Source organism: Alosa sapidissima, chromosome 1 (assembly GCF_018492685.1).
Source record: "Alosa sapidissima isolate fAloSap1 chromosome 1, fAloSap1.pri, whole genome shotgun sequence".
In the NCBI taxonomy this organism is placed as follows: Eukaryota; Metazoa; Chordata; class Actinopteri; order Clupeiformes; family Clupeidae; genus Alosa; species Alosa sapidissima.
Genome location: NC_055957.1, coordinates 25,804,632 through 25,825,529, shown reverse-complemented (window position 1 = coordinate 25,825,529; position 20,898 = coordinate 25,804,632). Strand labels below are relative to the sequence as shown.

General features: G+C 40.3%; 1 protein-coding gene across 1 annotated transcript in view; it reads left to right on the top strand.

Annotated features, from left to right (window-relative positions):
* The window catches only part of LOC121724658 (mucin-2-like), a 54,863-nt gene extending 34,281 nt beyond the window's left edge, over positions 1-20,582 (top strand). Inside the window, exons 34-40 of the mRNA XM_042111377.1 lie at positions 301-375; positions 1,899-2,141; positions 2,678-2,959; positions 19,075-19,448; positions 19,568-19,632; positions 19,731-19,861; positions 19,988-20,582. Coding sequence (XP_041967311.1) covers positions 301-375; positions 1,899-2,141; positions 2,678-2,959; positions 19,075-19,448; positions 19,568-19,632; positions 19,731-19,861; positions 19,988-20,148 — 1,331 coding nt within the window. The 3' untranslated portion in view covers positions 20,149-20,582. The remainder of the gene's footprint in view (positions 1-300; positions 376-1,898; positions 2,142-2,677; positions 2,960-19,074; positions 19,449-19,567; positions 19,633-19,730; positions 19,862-19,987) is intronic.
* Positions 20,583-20,898: the final 316 nt, after the last annotated feature.

Below are 20,898 nucleotides of genomic sequence, written 5' to 3'. Positions count from 1 at the left end.
AATTCACATTCTCTGGTTCAGCAGTATGATCACTGTGGGGAAAAATGTGTTTAGCAGAGTTATCTTCAACATCAAGATTAATTTTATCCAGAACCCCAACCCCAGAATTAACATCAGTCTCTACCATAGGCTCCCCCTCAACACCAGCACAATCATCAACATCAGTGCCCATCACAACATCACCTCAACCATCTTCTTCAACATCACAGTCTATGACACTATCTCCATCCTCATCATCAGTAACCATAACAACAAAGGCTTCACCATCAGTCTCTATCTCTGCTACGTCTACACCTGCAGCTACATCTCCATCATCTGCTTCAGAAGCCACCACATCCCCCGTACCATCAACACCAAATCCCACATCATCATCAGGTACACCACAAACGAATTTACATTCACAAATGATCAGTCATCACATATCTATTTTTATATCATAATTTTCTGTTTATTATTGGTGCCTTTGTGACATACATCTGTTGTGCATAATTTAGCACTGTACATAACTTGGAATCTTTAGAAGAATTTCCATAATGTACAGTTTTTTTTTTTCAAAACTATAACCAAGGTTGGCATAGTTTTTTTTCTATCTTCATCTTCAATAGTATTTTCTCATTTATAACACACTCTCATTATGCAATTTGTACAGCCACATTCTACTTAACTCGAGTGGCCAGAATGAAATATTCCCATTATGAGGTCAAACACAGGCTTCTAAACAGCTGATTCCTCATACCGGTACATGGAACTCAAACTTTTTAGAAAGGCAGCTCACCAGAAAAACAGGGTGTTTCTCTTTCTGAATGTATACATTTATTGAGTGTTTTATCTTCATATATATATAACATCAATAATACAAAGCGTCCCAACTTCAGCACGAACGACAACCTCTACCATAGACTCCTCCTCAACACAAGCACAATCATCAATATCAGTACCCATGACAACATCACCTCAACCATCTCCTTCAACATCACAGTCTATGACACTATCTCCATCCTCATCATCAGTAACCATAACAACACAGGCTTCATCATCAGCCTCTATCTCTGCCTCCTTTACACCTGCAGCTACAACCTCAATATTTCCTTCAGGAGCCACAACATCCCAAATAATCTCAATACTAAATGCCATATCAACATCCGTAATGCCAGAAACAAATGCCACAACACTGACATCCACAAGTGGTTAGTCATCCCATATGTATTTGTTTTGTTCATTATTGTGCCTCTGTATCCTGATGTTCACAAGAGAACTGAACATAACTTGGTGTCCTCAGGAGAATTTGATTTGACAAGCATCCATTTTTTTAAGTATGCCCAAGATTGAGGTAGATTAATTTCTTATACTTTGCCATTTAAAATGAAACTTGTTTTCAATGAAATTATTTTTTCTGTCAAATTCTAATGAACAGAATCAACTGTTACCATGAAAGGTGAAACACACGTTGGCAAAAGCTGATTCCACACAAAATAACTACTATTTTTGGATGGCAACTTCCTAAAATATCACTGACAGTATTTTAGATAGATAGATAGATAGATAGATAATTCTTTCTTTTGATTCACATAAAAACAAGATTGTGTTTCACAATCAGTGCACAAGATTGTGTGCACAATCAGTGCACACCAAAAGACCAATTAATTATGCTAACACTAAAGTTTGTATGTCTAGCTTAAAACAGAACTAGGACTGGTTAAAATGCAATTAAAATATAACAATAAAGAGATAAATAAGTTGGTTTGATAAATAAAGAGTCAATTCAATTTAATTCACATTATCTGGTTCAGCAGTCTGATCACTGTGGGGAAAAGGGTGTTTAGCAGAGTTATCTTCAACATCAAGATTCATTTTATCCAGAACCCCAACCCCAGAATTAACATCAGTCTCTACAATAGGCTCCCCCTCAACACCAGCACAATCATCAACATCAGTGCCCATCACAACATCACCTCAACCATCTTCTTCAACATCACAGTCTATGACACTATCTCCATCCTCATCATCAGTAACCATAACAACACAGGCTTCACCATCAGTCTCTATCTCTGCTTCCTCTACACCTGCAGCTACATCTCCATCATCTGCTTCAGAAGCCACCACATCCCCCGTACCATCAACACCAAATCCCACATCATCAGGTACACCACAAACGAATGCTACAACATTTACATTTACAAATGGTCAGTCATCACATATCTATTTTTATTTCATAATTTTCTGTTTGTTATTGGTGCCTTTGTGACGTACACCTGTGGTGTATAATTTAGCACTCTACATAACTTGGAATCTATAGAAGAATTTCCATAATGTAGTTTTTTTTTTTTTTCAAAACTATAACCAAGGTTGGCATAGTTTTATTTCTATAGTTTTATTTCTATCTTCATCTTCAATAGTATTTTCTCATTTATAACACACTCTCATTATGCAATTTGTACAGCAACATTCTACTTAAATCTAGTGGCCAGAATGAAACATTCCCATATGAGGTCAAACACATGCATTCTAAACAGCTGATTCCTCATAGATGGAACTCAAACATGTTAGAAAGGCAGTTCACCAGAAAAACAGGGTGTTTCTCTTTCTGAATGTATACATTTAATGAGTGTATTATCTTATATAACATCAATAATACAAAGCGTCCCAACTTCAGCACTAACGACAACCTCTACCATAGACTCCTCCTCAACACAAGCACAATCATCAATATCAGTACCCATGACAACATCACCTCAACCATCTCCTTCAACATCACAGTCTATGACACTATCTCCATCCTCATCATCAGTAACCATAACAACACAGGCTTCATCAGCCTCTATCTCTGCCTCCTCTACACCTGCAGCTACAACCTCAATATTTCCTTCAGAAGCCACAACATCCCAAATAATCTCAATACTAAATGCCATATCAACATCAGTATTGCCAGAAACAAATGCCACAACACTGACATCCACAAGTGGTTAGTCATCCCATATGTATTTGTTTTGTTCATTATTGTGCCTCTGTATCCTGATGTTCACATGAGAACTGAACATAACTTGGTGTCCTCAGGAGAATTTGATTTGACAAGCATCCATTTTTTTTAAGTATGCCCAAGATTGAGGTAGATTCATTTCTTATACTTTGCCATTGAAAATGAAACTTCTTTTCAATTAAATTATTTTTTCTGTCAAATTCCTACGGAACAGAATCAACTGTTACCATGAAAGGTGAAACACGCATTGGCAACAGCTGATTCCACACAAAATAACTACTATTTTTGGATGGCAACTTCCTAAAATATCACTGACAGTATTTTAGATAGATAGATAGATAGATAGATAAACTTTCTTTTGATTCACATAAAAACAAGATTGTGTTTCACACATGAGGCAGCAATCAGCGCACACCAAAAGACCAATTAATTATGCTAACACTAAAGTTTGTATGTCTAGCTTAAAACAGAACTAGGACTGGTTAAAATGCAATTAAAATATGACTATAGATAGATAAATAAGTTGGTTTGATACAAACATCTGCTTCAGAAGCCACCACATCCCCCGTACCATCAACACCAAATCCCACATCATCATCAGGTACGCCACAAACAAATGTCACAACACTTGGAGTAATATGGTGTTGCAGTGCCTACTTTAAAGACTTTATTTTCATTGTAAACAGAACAAACAACAAAATTAATGGTGTAACTCCAGTTAGTGCTTGAGAAATGTCAGAATACATTAGGTAACAATGAAACTGAAAGTTAAAACATGACCTCTCCATGTCAGAGAAACAGTCCACACAAATAATTGTATTAAAACTCTTTGATCCAAAATTAGGAACAACCATGTAAAATATTAAGATTCTTGAGAAAATCTCAACAAAATTAATTTCACAAAGATAGCCTGGACCAGAGGAGAAAAAGGAGACCAGAACAGTTTGATCAGTATGATTAGTAAGTCACTCTAGGCTTCAATCAGTGATTTTAAAGGGACACCAGGCAACATTTTCGTGTTAATTAATCATCTTCGTAAGTCGGTATATGATTAAATGACTCATTACGGGGCGAATGAAGGCTCTCTCGCCCGCCCCTACTGCCTGTAGGAAGAATATCCCACTTGCAAGTTCGGTGTATCCTACCCCCCGACCGAAGCAGGATCAGTTTACAGCACAGAGGCAGGCTAACGAAACGCTAGAGATTGTTGCAAACGTGTGTATAATGGCAGAGCCAGCGAAGAAGCAGCGAAAACCCTTGACGGAAGACGCAAAGAAAAAGAAAAGAGCTTCAGACCGAGCGAGGGGGAGTTTCGTAGAGAAAAAGCATCAGGCTTGCCTGGTGTCCCTTTAAGGGTTGGGTAGGCTGGGGGCCAAAGCAAGGGGTTCATTGAGAACTCTCAGGGATCACTAGAATGTCAAAGACAGCGGTTTCAATAGCTCCTTTGCTTTAGTATAATTTCTAATATATTTCCTATGTAACACTTACATAAAATGCTGATGAAAATAATTTTGGCCTATCAAATTGTTGATAGAAATCTGTGAAACTTTAAGGCACGGCCAATGAAACTTTATGTATAGGAGTTGATAACCAGTTAGCAACTTAGTTGGTTGGCAACGGGAAATTGCATTGCAACCAACACAGTTGCTACCTTAGTTAGCAACTATGGTTTTGGGAAACGCGTCCCTGGTTATGATTATCAATACTAATAAAGTACTCTGAATAACTTTCACTGTAACTTCACCCTTTACTTCAGAACTCACCACAATGCCTGCTTCTATGTCACCTTCATCATCAACAACACAACTAACATCAGAACTCACCACAACAGCTGTTTCTATGTCAGCATCACCAACAACACAACTAAAATCAGAACTCACCACAACAACTGCTTCTATGTCAGTATCACCAACAACACAACTAACATCAGAACTCACCACAACAGCTGCTTCTATGTCAACATCACCAACAACACAACTAACATCAGAACTCACCACAACAGCTGCTTCTATGTCAACATCACAACTAACATCAGAACTCACACCAACTTCAACCGCAACCTTGGACCCCACCACATTTCACACTCTAACATCGGAACCAGCAAAAACAACTTCTCTAACATCAACATCCACCACTAGTGAGTCTAAGGAACTTTTCATATTGAGAAATATGCTAAAGTGCATGTGCAACATGTAGCGTAGGTCCTACGGAACATTTCAATGAAGTGCCAACAGAAATAGCCTAGTCCATTAACAGGGTTGGGTAGTAACGGATTACATGTAATCTGGATTACGTAATCAGATTACAAAAATCAAGTAACTATAATCAGCCCAGATTACAATAAAAAAATTGTGTAATCAGATTACAGTTACATTGTTGGGGATTACCTGATTACATTTTATCATGCAAACAATGCAACTTCTGTCAACTTCCGCCTACTGTAGCTATCTTTTAATTTGACAAGCTTCGGGCTTGCCGGTTCGATCCCCGACTAGTAGAAAAAATCTGGGCTCTCTAATGCCCACATCCACGGCTGAAGTGCCTTTGAGTAAGGCACCTAACCCCTCACTGACTAATCTTAATGTAGCCTCTTGTTTTAGTGTTACTGTTTACTTTGAGAAAGTCACCAGGTTCCCCTGGTTGAAAAACATCCCAAATGAATAATTTTCTCACACCCACAATTGAAATGGACATGGTGTCATACATTAAGATTTTAAGATGGTGGCTACATTAAGATTTTTGGAGGAAAAGATCAGTTAATTCACACAGGAATGTTTTACTCAGAGCAAAGAGATTTCTTAGATGTAATGAAATAATAAAGAGAAAAATAGAATGAGAATTCTTTCATCAATTCAGTGGTGGTGTCTTTTACTTAAGGGACATATTTATTGAAGTAATGTAAAAGTAATCCGATTACATTACATATTTTTGGTAATCCAACTGATTACGTTACTGATTACAAAAATTGCCATGTAATTTGTAGTCAGTAATGGATTACATTCCAAAGTAATCTGACCCAACCCTGTCCATTAATTATGTTCAGTTCATGTGTAACAGTGTAGAAGTGTAAACAATGTTTAGCTCGTAGATTATAGCTTAAACTTTAAGTGCTTCGGTGATATTTAGTTGACATGAGTGCAATGTCACTTGCCACGCACATTAGCGCCAAAGTTTTTAACTGGCAAACACTGGATGAACAATGGATTTTATGGAGCTGCGTCGATAAAAATAAAACTGAATCGTAATTTACACAGTGGCAGTAGCAAAATGCAATGCTGGTGTGCAAAGTTGTATTGAGAACAATGGAATCTAATGTAATTAAATGTCGAAAGTGGAATGCACCGCACTCATGTCGGCACTGGTGTCCACAGCTCTTTAAAGAGCCATTCAGCCGACCGTGAGTTCAGAACTGCGTTGGTGTTTATTATCTCCATGACTAAAGCAGGAGGGCTAGGCAAAAGCCTACTAGGAAGTGTCTGTGGCAGTTTGAGGACAAGAAACGGTGCATCAAAGGATCAAAATAGTAGCAGCCAAAGAGGATTGTTGATAACAGAACAAGTGATGGTGTAAAATGAAAAAATACTAGATGTACCGCATAGCGGTACAAAATATGACCGCCGCTCAGTCCTGTACATCCGTTCCGCAAAAATAAATCACACTTCAATTTGTCTCCATATTTTACTCCATCCCCCACTCTTGAAACTTTTGTGTATGCTTGTTTGGCATGCCTGAATGTGTGTGTGCGGCTGCACAGAAAGTAGCCTACTGGTGCTGAAAAGGTGAATAGATTGTAGAATAGCCAAAGAAGATGTAGCATTGTTAGAAAACCTTTAAAATCTCTAAACAATCACAAGTAGGGCAGTTCATCACAGTTCATCCATTGCAACTGGATTGATGAAAGGTCACTTACACCTGTAGGCTACATTGTATTTGGGAAAAGCAAAAGGTATCAGCATAATGTTATTTATTTATTTATTTATTTATAAACAAAAACATCTCTGTCAGTTCCATGCCGTTTTCAACAGCTATCAAAAACAAAGGTCATTTTTGGATGGATGGATTTTTTGTGAATGTTTCTTCTTCTACATAAGATTTTAGTCATCTTTAGTTCATGTAATACTTTATTGTCAATGCACAAATTAAGTAACAGTAGTCTGAAACGTTATTGTTAATGCACAAATTAAGTAACAGTAGTCTGAAACGAAATGCTGTTTTACATCTAACCAGTGGTGCAAATAACTGACATGTCCAAATAGGCCTTGATGAAATGCGTCGCTAGACTGTTCATACACATTTTAACGGGCCAAAGTTGAAGAGCTGTTGTCCTTTATTGTTCATGCAAATATAGGCTGATTCATGTTCCCTTGCATTGTGTAACTGAGGTCCATGGCTAGTCTGGCTTTCACCAGACCAAGCTCAATCTTTTAAGAAATCAAAAAATAAATAGCGGGCAGATCAGGCTGGGTTCACCCAGCCTAGTCCATAGGCACCCGATATTGTTTAATTTTGGCTCTGGCTATTCTAAATGCAAAAATGCATCAGGGAGTTATGACAAAACTGTAACTAACAAACTAGATCCTAATAGAAAGCTGTTAGCTTCCCTAAAATACAGGCAGGCTTATAAGGTAGGCCTATTTACAACATAAATTGTCAATAGGCTATGCTGGCGACACAAATAAAATCTCCTTTGGAAACCAATGGCTTACGCCTTACAGTATCAAGCGGACTTAAACTGCCATATCGTGGCGAAAAGTTGTAATAAAATTCACGCAGCTCCATGAGTCAAGGAAAGCGCGAATGAAGTAGCCACTTCTAAATGGAACCCACTACACAGTAGCTTAAGGTGTGTTGCTAAAGCAGCCATAATGAAATGAAGGTGTCATTGTTTGGATACTTCACACACACGTGCTTTTTAATTTCACAGACTACAACCAGAGACTTTCTAATGTGGAGACACAGCACTCAAAAAATACTCCATAGAAATGCATGGGGCTAGTTTGTCACGCCAATATGGCCGTTGTCTACACATATCCCACCCCTTCCTCGGCAAAACGTCGACATGTGAATACATTGAGCCAATCATGTGGTGTGATGTGAATACATTGAGCTAATCATATGGTGTGTTGTGAAGACATCGTGCCAATCATGTGTTGTGATCTCGCCGCTGGAGCAAGATTGGTGTCGTGAAGCCTTGCGCACGCGCAGTTCGACCCAAAGACTGTGCCCGATGAGTGCCCATAAAACGTTGGTATATGGCCGCCGAGTGGAGGGACTTGCCTAAAAGGACTTTGCTACAACTACCAAGCTGGAATCAAAGCACATCGATTCCCCTCTCACACCCTGCACGCACTTAAAACAAAATAAACAGGCGTCTCAATCTCACGCATGTATAGGCAAAACTGTATCAGACGGGTGTAACGTTGGTAAATCTTCCATTGCACAGAATGATTTTTGTAGCATGTGCAACAAATGACAGTCGAAAGATACAATTACAGTGCTGCTATCAATTTGCTTGGTATAACCGCATTTATAGTTTTCTACAAATGCAATCAATCAAATGGGCCTCCATCACTCAACCAACGCTAACGGTAACATTACCTAGGTCCTTATTGATATTATAAGATTAACGTACCTGCAGTAAAAACCAAGCATGTCCAATAAACATCCTCAGATTTATTTCCGCTTCAATAAGAAATGGGAATTACATTTCATGTGAACATCGTCCTATCCTTATTAGACGTTCTCTGCGGTAAACTAAGTCCTTGTAGGAAGCGTCCATTGTTTTTCCAACCCACTTTTAACTTCCAACAAAATTACGTCTCACTGCAACGATGCGCCATCTAGTGGACAAACGACTACTTATCGCCAATACTGGAAATGCAGCCATGATGATGATGATGAATATTTATTTTGGCTTTCTTTTAATCCTACTGAATTTGTAATTATGTATCGGCCGTTCTAATACCGATAGTATGTGGGTGCCTGTGTGTGTGTGCATGTGTATATGTGTGCACCGACATCTACAGGCCAATGAGTGTACAGTCACTAAATGTACACATAACCTAATTTTTTTTAGACCCCCCCATGGATGAAATTCTACGAAACTTGGCATACCCCCAGAGAATGCCAGGTCAATCATACACATAAACTTTGGTGCAGTTCTGAACATCTTAACTGAAGATAGGGGTGATTAAAGAGTAATAATATTGCATTTTAATTTTTTACCGGGGGGGTGCAAATCACAAATGAGTGATTATGGGCCAGGTTGATGTGGGCCCTTGAGACCAACATACCATAAAAGATTCTTCATCCTCGGTGCCACGGTTCAGGTAGTTATTTAGGAAAAACTGCTTTTTTGCGGTTCGGGGGGCCCAGCGCGGGGGGGGGGGGAGTGGCCCCCGGGGATGAAACGAAATTTTTCCGTAAAAGTCTAGTGGTGCTACATACCCACCAAATTTGCCCCGGTGGTTCGGTGTCCTGGGTATCGTTGACCAAAAATTCAGGAAGTAGATGACGGGGAAAAAAAAAAAAAAACTTTGACAATCCCTATATGACCGCTTTGCTAGCGGCGGTCATAATTAAGCGGCACGCGATTAATGTGATTAAAAAAAATGAACGCGTTATGCTTTGTCCTTAATCGCATCGCGATTAACGTGTTAACACTGACAGCCCTAAAAGTGAGATATCAATCATCATCAACAATGACAAGCCAGCTGGAACCTGCCACTCGTTTTCTCTCCCTCTCGTGTGCACTCAGACCCGTTCTCAATTAAATGGAGTAGCATACATTGAAGTTGGATCTTAACTCATTGAGTGCCAAAAACGTAATATTACGTTTTTCCTTCCCATGTGTTGAGTGCCAAAAACGTAATATTACGTTTTTAGCTTTTTTTTTTTAATTACGAAACTAGACACTCTAACACACCTTATATGTGATTTTGTGAACTCTGTGATGAATGGAAATGGAATATATGACGATCGAAAACTCATGAAAACGCACAATCTGGACATTTTATCTGGACATTTAATCTTAAAACTCTGCTTTTGATGGTTGCCGCTTTGGGTTGAATCAGTGACACATGAACGTCAGGTCAAAACCAGGCCATTTTCGTGGGTTTATCACTAGGTGGCAGTCTCGCTAGGTCACTACCCGGAAACTTTACAGGCAACACTTCATATTTCATCAAAGACGCTACATCTCCATTTCTAGAAATAAAACAGGGATTTTGATGAAAACTAGCCACTGTTTAGCTTGGGATTTCTTAGGACCAGAGGCATGTAGAAATAAACGGTTTGTACCCACTGAGAGCTTAAAGTCTCACCTTTCAAACAAGCCATAGTATGTGTCCATAGCTATAACATAAAATACGCTGTGGCTCTACAAAAATCATCAACAATGATCAAGATTGCTGGCACTCTGGGCCAAAGCTTCCGAAAACAGCGCGGCATTCAATGAGTTAAAGGGGAACTTGGCAACTATTTCAACTTAATAAACCCGTTTAGAAATCATTTGGATGGTTAAATGACCTGTTCCGGTGAAAATGGTGACTTTCCCCGCTGCGCCTAGCGTCCCCAGGCGGAAAACAAACCTTGCAACATTGAGACTACCGTCCCGGAAAGAGAAGTGAGAAACAAGAAACTCGTTTTAAATCGCGTTTCTTACCTTGTAACATCCACATAGTTCTGCCAAACTTATGCTAACAGTTCGCTAGCTTGTAAACAAATCCATGTGCTTTATCATTACCTTTTCACACAGTTTGAAATAGCATAATGTGCAATTTCTCCAGCAGAGGGGGAAATCCTGCCAAGTTTCCCTTTAATGGAGAGGACCCGGAAAGCATCATCTTTATGTAACATGCAGTGTATTTTGACATCGTAAACACTGTCTAACAAGAGTGAAAAGCAGTTTGCAGTAAAGCTACTATTTATTGGCTAAATGTTGGTCCGTCCTCTATCTCTTGGTGCCCTACGCACAGTGCGTGATGCTTATGGTGGTAGCGGCAGCACTGATCAGGCAACTTTATAAACTGAAACTTTTCGCCTACAAGCTCCTCACATTCCTCTCCATCTTCAGCTAACTCCATAGACAATAAAATAAACTCTCAGGCTTGCGGCTTAATGTTTTTTGTGGCTTCCGTTACATGACATCAACCCCCCACAAAGGTGTAGTGGCAAAATTTCGTTCTTGGGGTTCATTAAATTAAACCACTTCGTGTGGGCAGCCTAAGGATTTCTGACTCGTCTCAATATCCAATGCTTCACCGTTATTCATTTTACTTTCAGTGTACTCACGGACCAGTTGAGTTTCCTTTTGTTTTCTTTAATTCTTGAAGTCTTGGTAACACAAAAGTATCTTGGTACAAACAAAAAGGGGTAAAATAAAACAGAAATATCACTTGGTTAGACTATATTCATTTAAGGCACGGGACACAAGGACACAGAAGCGCGGTCAAAAAACTATGTGCCTTCATTGCTGCACGCACGTCAACTGACCAGCACATCTCTCCTACTAAATCACACATATTCCTTAGAATTAGAGTTAACCAATCAAAATGCAGCATTAATCACACAGTTCTAAATAAGCATATGCAAATTATAACTAATCTAAAACAATACTAAATATTATTCTGGCATAGCCAATTGTTCCATTTCCTACTGAGCTGTTCTGGAATCTTCTCGTCCCAACCAAGTTCCTCCTTGCACAGCTGTTGCAGTATCAACTTTGCAGGAAGAATTGCCGGAGCGAGGAATCTGAGCGGGTCATAGATGGAACTTGTGATCGAGAGAATTCCTCGTCTTGTGACAGGCTTTTCTTTAACGTTGATCCTGAACTTGAAGGCATCAGACTCAGTGCTCCATAGAACACCCAAAGCTCTTTCCATGGGTAGCGCGTCGTGAGTCAAGTCCAGGTCTCGGATGTCTTTTGCTCTTTCATGGTCAGGGATAGAGGAGAGCAAAGCTCGGCTGTTGCTTGTCCACTTCGTTAAACCAAATCCTCCGCTAGCGCACAATGCTGTGAGGTCTTTGTACAGCTTGACTGCTTGATCTTCATTGGCAACAGATGTCAATGAGTCATTGACATAGAAGTTTTTCAGTATTGAGTTCACAGCTTCTGGTACATGCTGCGGTTCTCCTCAGCTGTTCTTCGAAGTGCGTAGTTCGCGCAACTAGGAGAAGAAGTCGCACCAAAAATGTGGACTGTCATCCTGTACTCAGCGATGTCTTGACTTAGGTCTCCTGCTGGCAACCACAGGAAGCGCTGCAGGTCGGTATCTTCTTCGGGAATGCGGACTTGATGGTACATGGCCTCGATGTCTGCAATCATCGCAATTGGTTCTTGCCTGAAGCGGAGAAGCACTCCAATCAACGTTAAATCCGGTCCCTGAAGTAGCTCACTGTTCAGTGAGACTCCCTGGTAGCTGGCCGCACAGTCGAAGATGACGCGGAGCTTCTTCCTCTGTGGGTGATATACCCCGTGGTGGGGAATATACCACAGCTTTCCATCCTGGCGGTTCAGTTGTGCCTTAGGAACCTCAACAGCGTACCCCTTGCTCAGCATGTCATTCATAAAGGCTGTATATTCTTCATGGAACTCGGGATTTCGTTTCAACTTGCTCCTGAGGTTCAATGCACGCTGTAGCACTGAACTGCGGTTGTTCGGCATCTAGACGCACAACCTCTTTGTTGGCAGACTGATGTAGTAATGTCCATCCATAAGGCGGGCAGAACTGGACACAGACTCCATGAATTTGTGGTCCTCTTGAGACATTTCAGATCTTTCATCACGGTGGCGTTCAGGAAAATCATGGTTATACTGTTGTATAAGCAGATGCTCCACACTGTCAATGGCTATTCTGCTCACAGAGGCATGTGACTGTGCATGATCGTCAGCTGCGGTGTCTGTTTCTCTAAGCAGCCCGTTCAGGATCCATCCAAGTGCAGTTTTCACAGCATATGGTCCGTTGTCCTTACTTGGGATCACTTTCCATGGCTCCAAGATGGTGTACTCTTTGGTTCCGATGAGAAGCTCCACTCCAGCATTAATCTGAGGCAGCCTGACCTCACTGAGGTACGGCCACTTGTCAATCTCTCTCTGAAGTGGAATGTTCTCTTGAGACACAGGAATGCTCTTCTGTGTGTACGCCTTTGACAATGCGATGAAGTTGTTGTCTTCAAGGCTGCTGATCTCCAAGTCTGTGAGAACGTAGCTTTCCACCTTGCCCTTGGAGTTGATGGTACTCAACATGAGATCAGTGTGTCTGCCTTGCACATTCAGCTGCCTTGCCAAAGCTTCCGTACAAAATGACGCAGAGCTGCCGGGGTCCATGAATGCATAGACCTTGACAGTCTTGTCACTCTTGCTGGCTTTCACTCGCACAGTAATAATGGCAAGCACACACCTGTCTTCAGCCCCAGTACAGGCACTAGTCTCCTTCTCTTTTGACGTCTCTGGTGGTACACTGGTAGCACTGACTAGGTTCCAACCGGTTTCTCCTTTGTGATCTCCTTAGAGAAATGCAGCAGGCTTGGATGCTTCAGAGCACAAACATCGCATGTCATCTTCTTCTTACATTCCTTGCTCAGATGAGCCTTCACTAGGCAACTGAAACAAAGTCCATTCTTCTTCAAGAAGTCTACTCTGTCACTATGAACCTTTTCTTTAATCTTGCGACACTCTTGCAATGTGTGATTCTTTTCACAAAACAGGCAGGGCTTTGTAAAGGCACTGTTGAGTGACACATCTGACTTGGCCTTTGTGTCGCTTGACTCACTTCCACTTACTTGGTCAACTTTAGTAGCAAAACTACTTCTTTGCTTTCCTTCTTTCTTTAGTTTGTTTCCCTGCTGGGGTTTCTTTGTGACCTTTTCTGTGGCTGTGGCGTCAATATCGCCAAAGAGTGGGTCAGACACAATCTGCTTGACGTTCCACGAAGCTTACCAGCTCTGTGAATCTTGCTCTTTTGTTATTCTTCTCCTGGATGTCATATGCATGAACTCTCCATCTTTCTCGTACTTTGAACGGCAACTTTGAAATGATGGCCCTCATGGTAGTGGGATTATCCATCTCTTCCATATAATCCAGATCTTCCATGGCATTACGACAGCTCACCAGGAAAACAGAATTGCTGACTTGCTGTAATTGACACTCTTGATCTCCTTGAAATTCTAGAAACACTGTCCATTGGTGTTATCTCTTGATCAGCAACTTGTAGGGTTGGGACTTTTCAGGAATTTTCATGTTCGAATATTGATAACGTTATCAAACAATTAATCGATTATTCACTAAAGCATGACGTCACTTGTCTCCGCTCAGACATCGACATGGTTTGAATTTGCCTTCACCATCACCCCCACACAAATTATAGTTTTTTTTTACAAAAAATAGATTTATTAAGGAAATATGCCATTTAGTGGTCAACTTTAGTTTATTACAGTGCATTATGGAATCCGACGGATTTTTAACATGTAGGCTATGCAAACGCATCACTGCCTGATCACTTTTTTAAAAAAAGTAGGCTACAGCCTAGACTGGACCTTTGAAAAATAATGACATTAAGAAATAACACGGTCTAATGACTGTATTCTGTTAAACTTCAGCTCAACGCTGACGGCAATTAGCCTATTTGACAATTGAGTTTTAACTTAGATTACGTTACTATGAGCGAAATTGACGGCCATCAAACTGGACACAAATTCACAATAACGATATCAAAACCTGGCTTATTGCCATATTAGATCATTGAACTGTTATAAACTGACTGTCGTGGCAACGTATTGGCGAGATGCAGGCTACCTTACAGGCTACAGTAAGGTGAGAAACTGGCCTGCATGGACTTCCTGGGCATACATTACCCATCACAGACTCACCTATGTGTTTTTGTTCATAAAAATCAACATATTCACGTGTTCTGGGGTAAGGCATGTGCAATCGATTTACTGCCAGAATTAACGTTCGGATGTAGCCTACATTTTTCAGATGATAGATTAGTGGAGACGTTGCACTATGGTAGGTAAACAGGCAGGGACGGATTAAACAAATATGGGCCCCTGTGCACAATATCAAAAAAGGCCCCCCCTCCCTCTGACCGCGACGCGCGCGGGCGCGTGCAGCCAGCGCTTCTCTCTTTGCTGTCGCTGTGCAGGCTGGTGCACAATTGCACACAATGAAAATGTAGTACATTATTTCATATATTATAACTCAGGCCCACACAGAAATGAATTCCAGCAGCTGTTTTTATTATTAGGCTGTAATCTCCCTTTGCTGTCCAAACAGTCTACATCAACAATTTTCACTAAACGGACCGGACACAGTTGTCATATCTGACGGACCGGTAGCAGGGACGTTGATAGTATTTTGTGAGAGGTGGTGCTGATCATATTATGGGGGGTTCGGGGGTGTCTCCCCCTGGAAATTTTCGGGCATACAAACTTTAACAGAGCAAGCAGGGCCCGTTTTTTGCCTGACTCAGGTGACGTGAACATTGGCTACCTGCATGATAAGGTTTTCACTTCACTGCTGCTTGACACTACCTTGCATGGAGACATATTTCACGTTAACAGTGGAGATGTTAGCAAAACTATAGCGTTTGGTAAATGGAGATGCAGATCATCTCCCTAATTAATTTCTTTGCGCAACAGCCCACATTATGCGCTCACTCCAGCGAGACGAGTGAAATAAGTGTAGGCCTATCTGTCATCGGCATCGCCATAGGCTATTTGCTACGATATAAGCTGCTGTTAGGCCTACAACAAGTCACAATTTGTTAGGCTATCCAATCGCTATGATGTTTTCATGAACATTGCAGGAATCCACTTCATTCACCTACCCACGAGTGGGTCAGTTTCACTTTCGCAAACACGCATACACATTGAATGAGCACTCATAGCCTACCACTTCCACCTAATGTTATGCCTCTATATTTTATGAATTAAAAAGTATTTATTGATCAGGAAAACATTTAGTTTATTTTTCTTTCAGTCCGCGGTTCCATAACACCATTCAGTTGTGCCGCAAATTAACAGACAGAAGCACCGGGCATAATCTAGCCTAAATTCATGGCAATTATTTTTTAAATCCGAGGTCCCCCATTGGCTGAGGGCCCCTGTGCACGTGCACACTTGGCACAAGCCATGATCCGTCCCTGTAAACAGGGCGTCACAATAATTACATTGGACTTTATCGTCTTTTCTAGAGAAATGGTCCCACACTGCACTTCTCCTAGCCCGCTTCGTCTCGTCGTCTGTTGTCGCACAAGATACTGGAAGTTATAGCTGTTCTCATAATGCGCGCGACTAGAACAATTATTTATTAGGCTTAGAATTTCAGTTGAATAAATTCTTACAAACAAATAATCGATCATCGATTATTCATTACCAACCCTAGCAACTTGTGCTTCAATACAATTCTTTGTTTTACTCATAAACTGTAAGCACTGTTCTGACTTTGGCTGAAACCACATCTGTTGGTCAGTCTCCTTTTCCTCTTCATTAATAAGATACAGCCTAATTGCATTCAGTAAACTCTTCATACAACTTGTTGTAAACTTTCATTTCTTTTAACTTCAAGAGCTGGTGCATTTTCATCTTGCAAGAGCTTCTCTATTTCGTTTGATTTTGCTGTCATTTGTGCTAATTTACCTCTTCTGGCTGCTGTCAAACGGTGTAATTTTTCTTCCATTCCTTTAGCTGTCAACGTCCTCTGTCGGCCGTCATGACGCACGTCACTCTGAACGTCTTGGCTTTCGTCCGTCATTATCCACGAGGTTTTCACTCAGCTAATCCACTAAACAGCCTTGTTTCAGTTGAGCCCAACTGTCTTCGATTTTTGGCTTAGCACAAAGTGACTGCAAGTTTGTTCAAAACGAACTTCTCCACCTTCAAAACGAGTAGAAAGTAACTGCACAAGAACCTTCATTTAGCATTTCACAGCTAGCAAACGTAGCCTCAGTTAGCTTAGCTCAATACACTTCAATTCACGTAGCTTCCTTGTTAGCTCCAATTCTGTTTAGTCATCCAAGTTAGCTCCATTAAACTTCGGTTTGCAAACGTTTCTGTTGCTAGATATCTTCTTATTTGTCTCCCACATCAAGCTTAGACAGCTTTTTTGACTTAATGTAGTGTCAGAATTTCGTTCTTGGGGTTCATTAAATTAAACCACTTCGTGTGGGCAGCCTAAGGATTTCTGACTCGTCTCTATATCCAATGCTTCACCGTTATTATGACCGCCGCGCAGCGAAGCGTTTTTTTTTTAATTTTTTTTAGGGCAGACACAGTTTTCTGTGAATATCTCGAAAACCGTAGGGTTTAGGAGGACCTTTTTTTTTTGTATGTTGATCTCAAGGGGCCATGTCAACCCATTCCATAACCACTCATTTCATGTATAGCGCCACCTAGTTAAACACAAAAAAGTAAAAATGAGGTGTTGTAATTGAAGGTATCTGTGACCTAACATAGTCAAAACTGCACGAAATTGGAAGTGTAGGATCATTATGACACCCTCTGTATGCACGCCAAGTTTTGTGGAATTCCGTTCATGGGGGGCCTTACAATAAAATAATTTATGTGCACATTTAGTGACGTACACCAACAAGGATTCCTGGGACACTGAAAGACCGGGGTACACAAAACTTGGTGGGCATGTACCCCCACATGGATAGCATGGAACCGTCATTTTTTGTTTTTGATCTGTAGCCCCCCCCCTGGACTGGACCGTCCGAAAGGAGGGTAGGGCAGACACAGTTCTCTGTGAATATCTTGAGAACTGTAAGGCCTAGGATGACCATTTTTTTCCGTATGTTTGCCTCCAGGGGTCATGTTAACCCATTTCAAGTGCACACATGTGCACAAACAGATACACACACACACACACACACATACATTCACAGTAATCATACGTATGACACATACTCACACAGTAGACATATGTACGCTTGCATGCACAGGCACATACGCAGGCACACACACAAACACGCACACACACACACACACACACACACACCCATAACATAAACATAACACAAACAATCAAGAATTTCTCAGAATTATGAACAGGCAAGATGGAGGTGGGGTTGTATAAAATGAATTTTACATGTGAAATCTATGAACTAATCATGTTTTGGTACTTGTTTTCTAGCAGATACCAGTGAGAATTGAGTGTGGATAATGCAATTTAGTGAGACAGTTAGAATAGGCCTTTCAGCGTGATTTCTTTTTGTGGAAAAAATGTGCTGGACTGGGCGGCGGTCATATTTTGTACCGCTCTGCGGTACATCTAGTTCATTTTACTTTCAGTGTACTCACGGACCAGTTGAGTTTCTTTTTGTTTTCTTTAATTCTTGAAGTCTTGGTAACACAAAAGTATCTTGGTACAAACAAAAAGGGGTAAAATAAAACAGAAATATCACTTGGTTAGACTATATTCATCTTCTTTTAAGGCACGGGACACAAGGACACAGAAGCGCGGTCAAAAAACTATGTGCCTTCATTGCTGCACGCACGTCAACTCACCAACACGTCTCTCCTACTAAATCACACATATTCCTTAGAATTTGGTTAACCAATCAAAATGCAGCATTAATCACACAGTTCTAAATAAGCATATGCAAATTATAACTAATCTAAAACAATACTAAATATTATTCTGGCATATCTAAATATTCATTATTCATTCAAAATATTCCTCAAAATTACTTTAAATAATTTGGCTCTAACAAAGGAAATAGGTAAACTGTGTTAATATTTTGTAACGCTATGTATTTCAAAATGAATTGCGGCGATTAACGTGTTAATTTTGACAGCCCTAGAAAATTAGTATATAGTTTGACCGGACCTAACTGTTGTATAACACTCGCTATTCAAAACAGGAAATCTGACTCAGATTTTAAACAGACATGGGCTATGAATTACGTCTGAATTGAATACGATTCTCGACTAACCCTTTTCAATTGTGGTAGTAAATCTCTGTAGATCTTAGCTTCATCAATGCCTGCCATTGAGGATTATGACCTCTTTGAAAAAAATAAAAATGTGTTTTTATTATTTAATGTATCAAATGTAATATGACTCAACCCTTTGACTCGTCATTTCTTTCACTCTAGATGTTTCGACGATGGCTACTGCCCCTACAACTGCTGCTCCCACAGATTCCCCTACAACTGCTGCTCCCACAGATTCCCCCAAAGCTACTGCTGCCTCTACAACTGGTGCCCCTACAACTGCTGCTCCAACAGCTGCCTCTACAACAGCTGCCCCTACAACTGCTGCTCCTACAACAGTTGCCCCTCCAACTGCTGCCCCTATAACAGCTGCCCCTACAACTGCTGCCCCTACAACAGAACTAAATACTGATTCAGCAAGTGGAGATGAAGGCAGCCTCAATCTGGGTTTTAGTCTTAATCGGACGTTCACTTCCGACCTTTCTGATCCAACCACAGCTGTATTTAAAGCACTTTTAATAGAAGTAGTGACAAAAGTATGCAATCCATCTATTAAACTGATAAAGATTATCATTTGAATTTTCAAATATGTAATATCTCCACTTTGATGCTTTCATTAATATCTCAAAATGACATCCTTTTTTTGCGAAAACAGCTGAATGCAATTTATCGAGCACAATTTCCGAGCACATTCCGGCGCTCCAGGGTCCTAAGCTTTGCGTAAGTATAATTAAAAGAAAATACTTCGGGTTCTGAATTCATGATAGAAGTCAGATGTTGTTTATATTGTCATTTACTGTATTGCTTGTGTTTTTCAGGTCAGGGTCAATCGTTGTTTCCTCAGAGCTTGTGTTTCAAAATAAAACTTCAGTTCCAGATGCTATCAATGTGGAATCAGCTTTGAGCAACTCAACTACCCTGAACATAATACAAGGCACCATCAGTGCAAGTAAGTTTTGTGACAAGATTAAGTAAATTAACTAAACCAAATTAACCTCATCTAACCATTCATTTTTTGTGTCTGTGTTGTGTGGTTTACATTGACATTTACAATACCCCTTTTCACCCAACATAGGTTCTACAACAACTACTTCGGCTCCTAACACAACTACAACAGCGGCGACCACAGCCACGAACACAACAGCTAGTTCTGCTCCACCAGCCAAATTGGTGTCGGCTCTCACTCTGGCTCTCACCATGTTGCTCCTTTCTCTGCAAAATCTGACCTTCTTATAAAAGCTTGATAGATAAGAAGATAATAGATAAGTAATGTAGATTAACATGTGCATGTGACCTATACTGTATGAGGTAATGCAGATTAACATGTGCATGTGACCTATATGAAGTTCGGGCATGTGGTAAGATAAATCAAAAACCTGTACTAGAGAGCTGTACAGTTAGCTATGCTATGATGACATCTGTGTATAAGCAGTGTATGACAGGCAGGCAAAATGCTACTTGTTGAATTATGATTGTTATATTCTTTTTCTATTATATCTACTTCTAAAATATTAAAAATGCTATTTAAGACTAACTTATGCTATTGTAGCCTACTGTAAAGCTGCAACATTATAAAAACTTCAGCTATGGTTCAGACAAGATCTGTGCATATATTGTAATCTTTGCTTATCATCATTAAGAAGAAAATAAAACTGCTTCGTTTATTGCAACTGCTTCATTCATTGTGTATTACCAGATCATTTTACTGTGTATGTATATCGATCTGATACTAGAACAGTGCAACATGAATGTATGCACATGCACACATGAATGCGGCCAGCCATGCATATGCAGCATCAGGCCCTTTCTAAGACACACATTTGAAAAATTGTGGTGGTGGTAGGGTGAGAGTTAAAACAAGCCCCTCCAACAATGAGTCGACATGCATGTTAAACTGTTTTTAATTCTGTTTTCATGTGGAGGCGGAAGATCTGCATGATGATCTGCACTTGATTGCTCTTTATCAGCCAACAGATGTTATGTCTC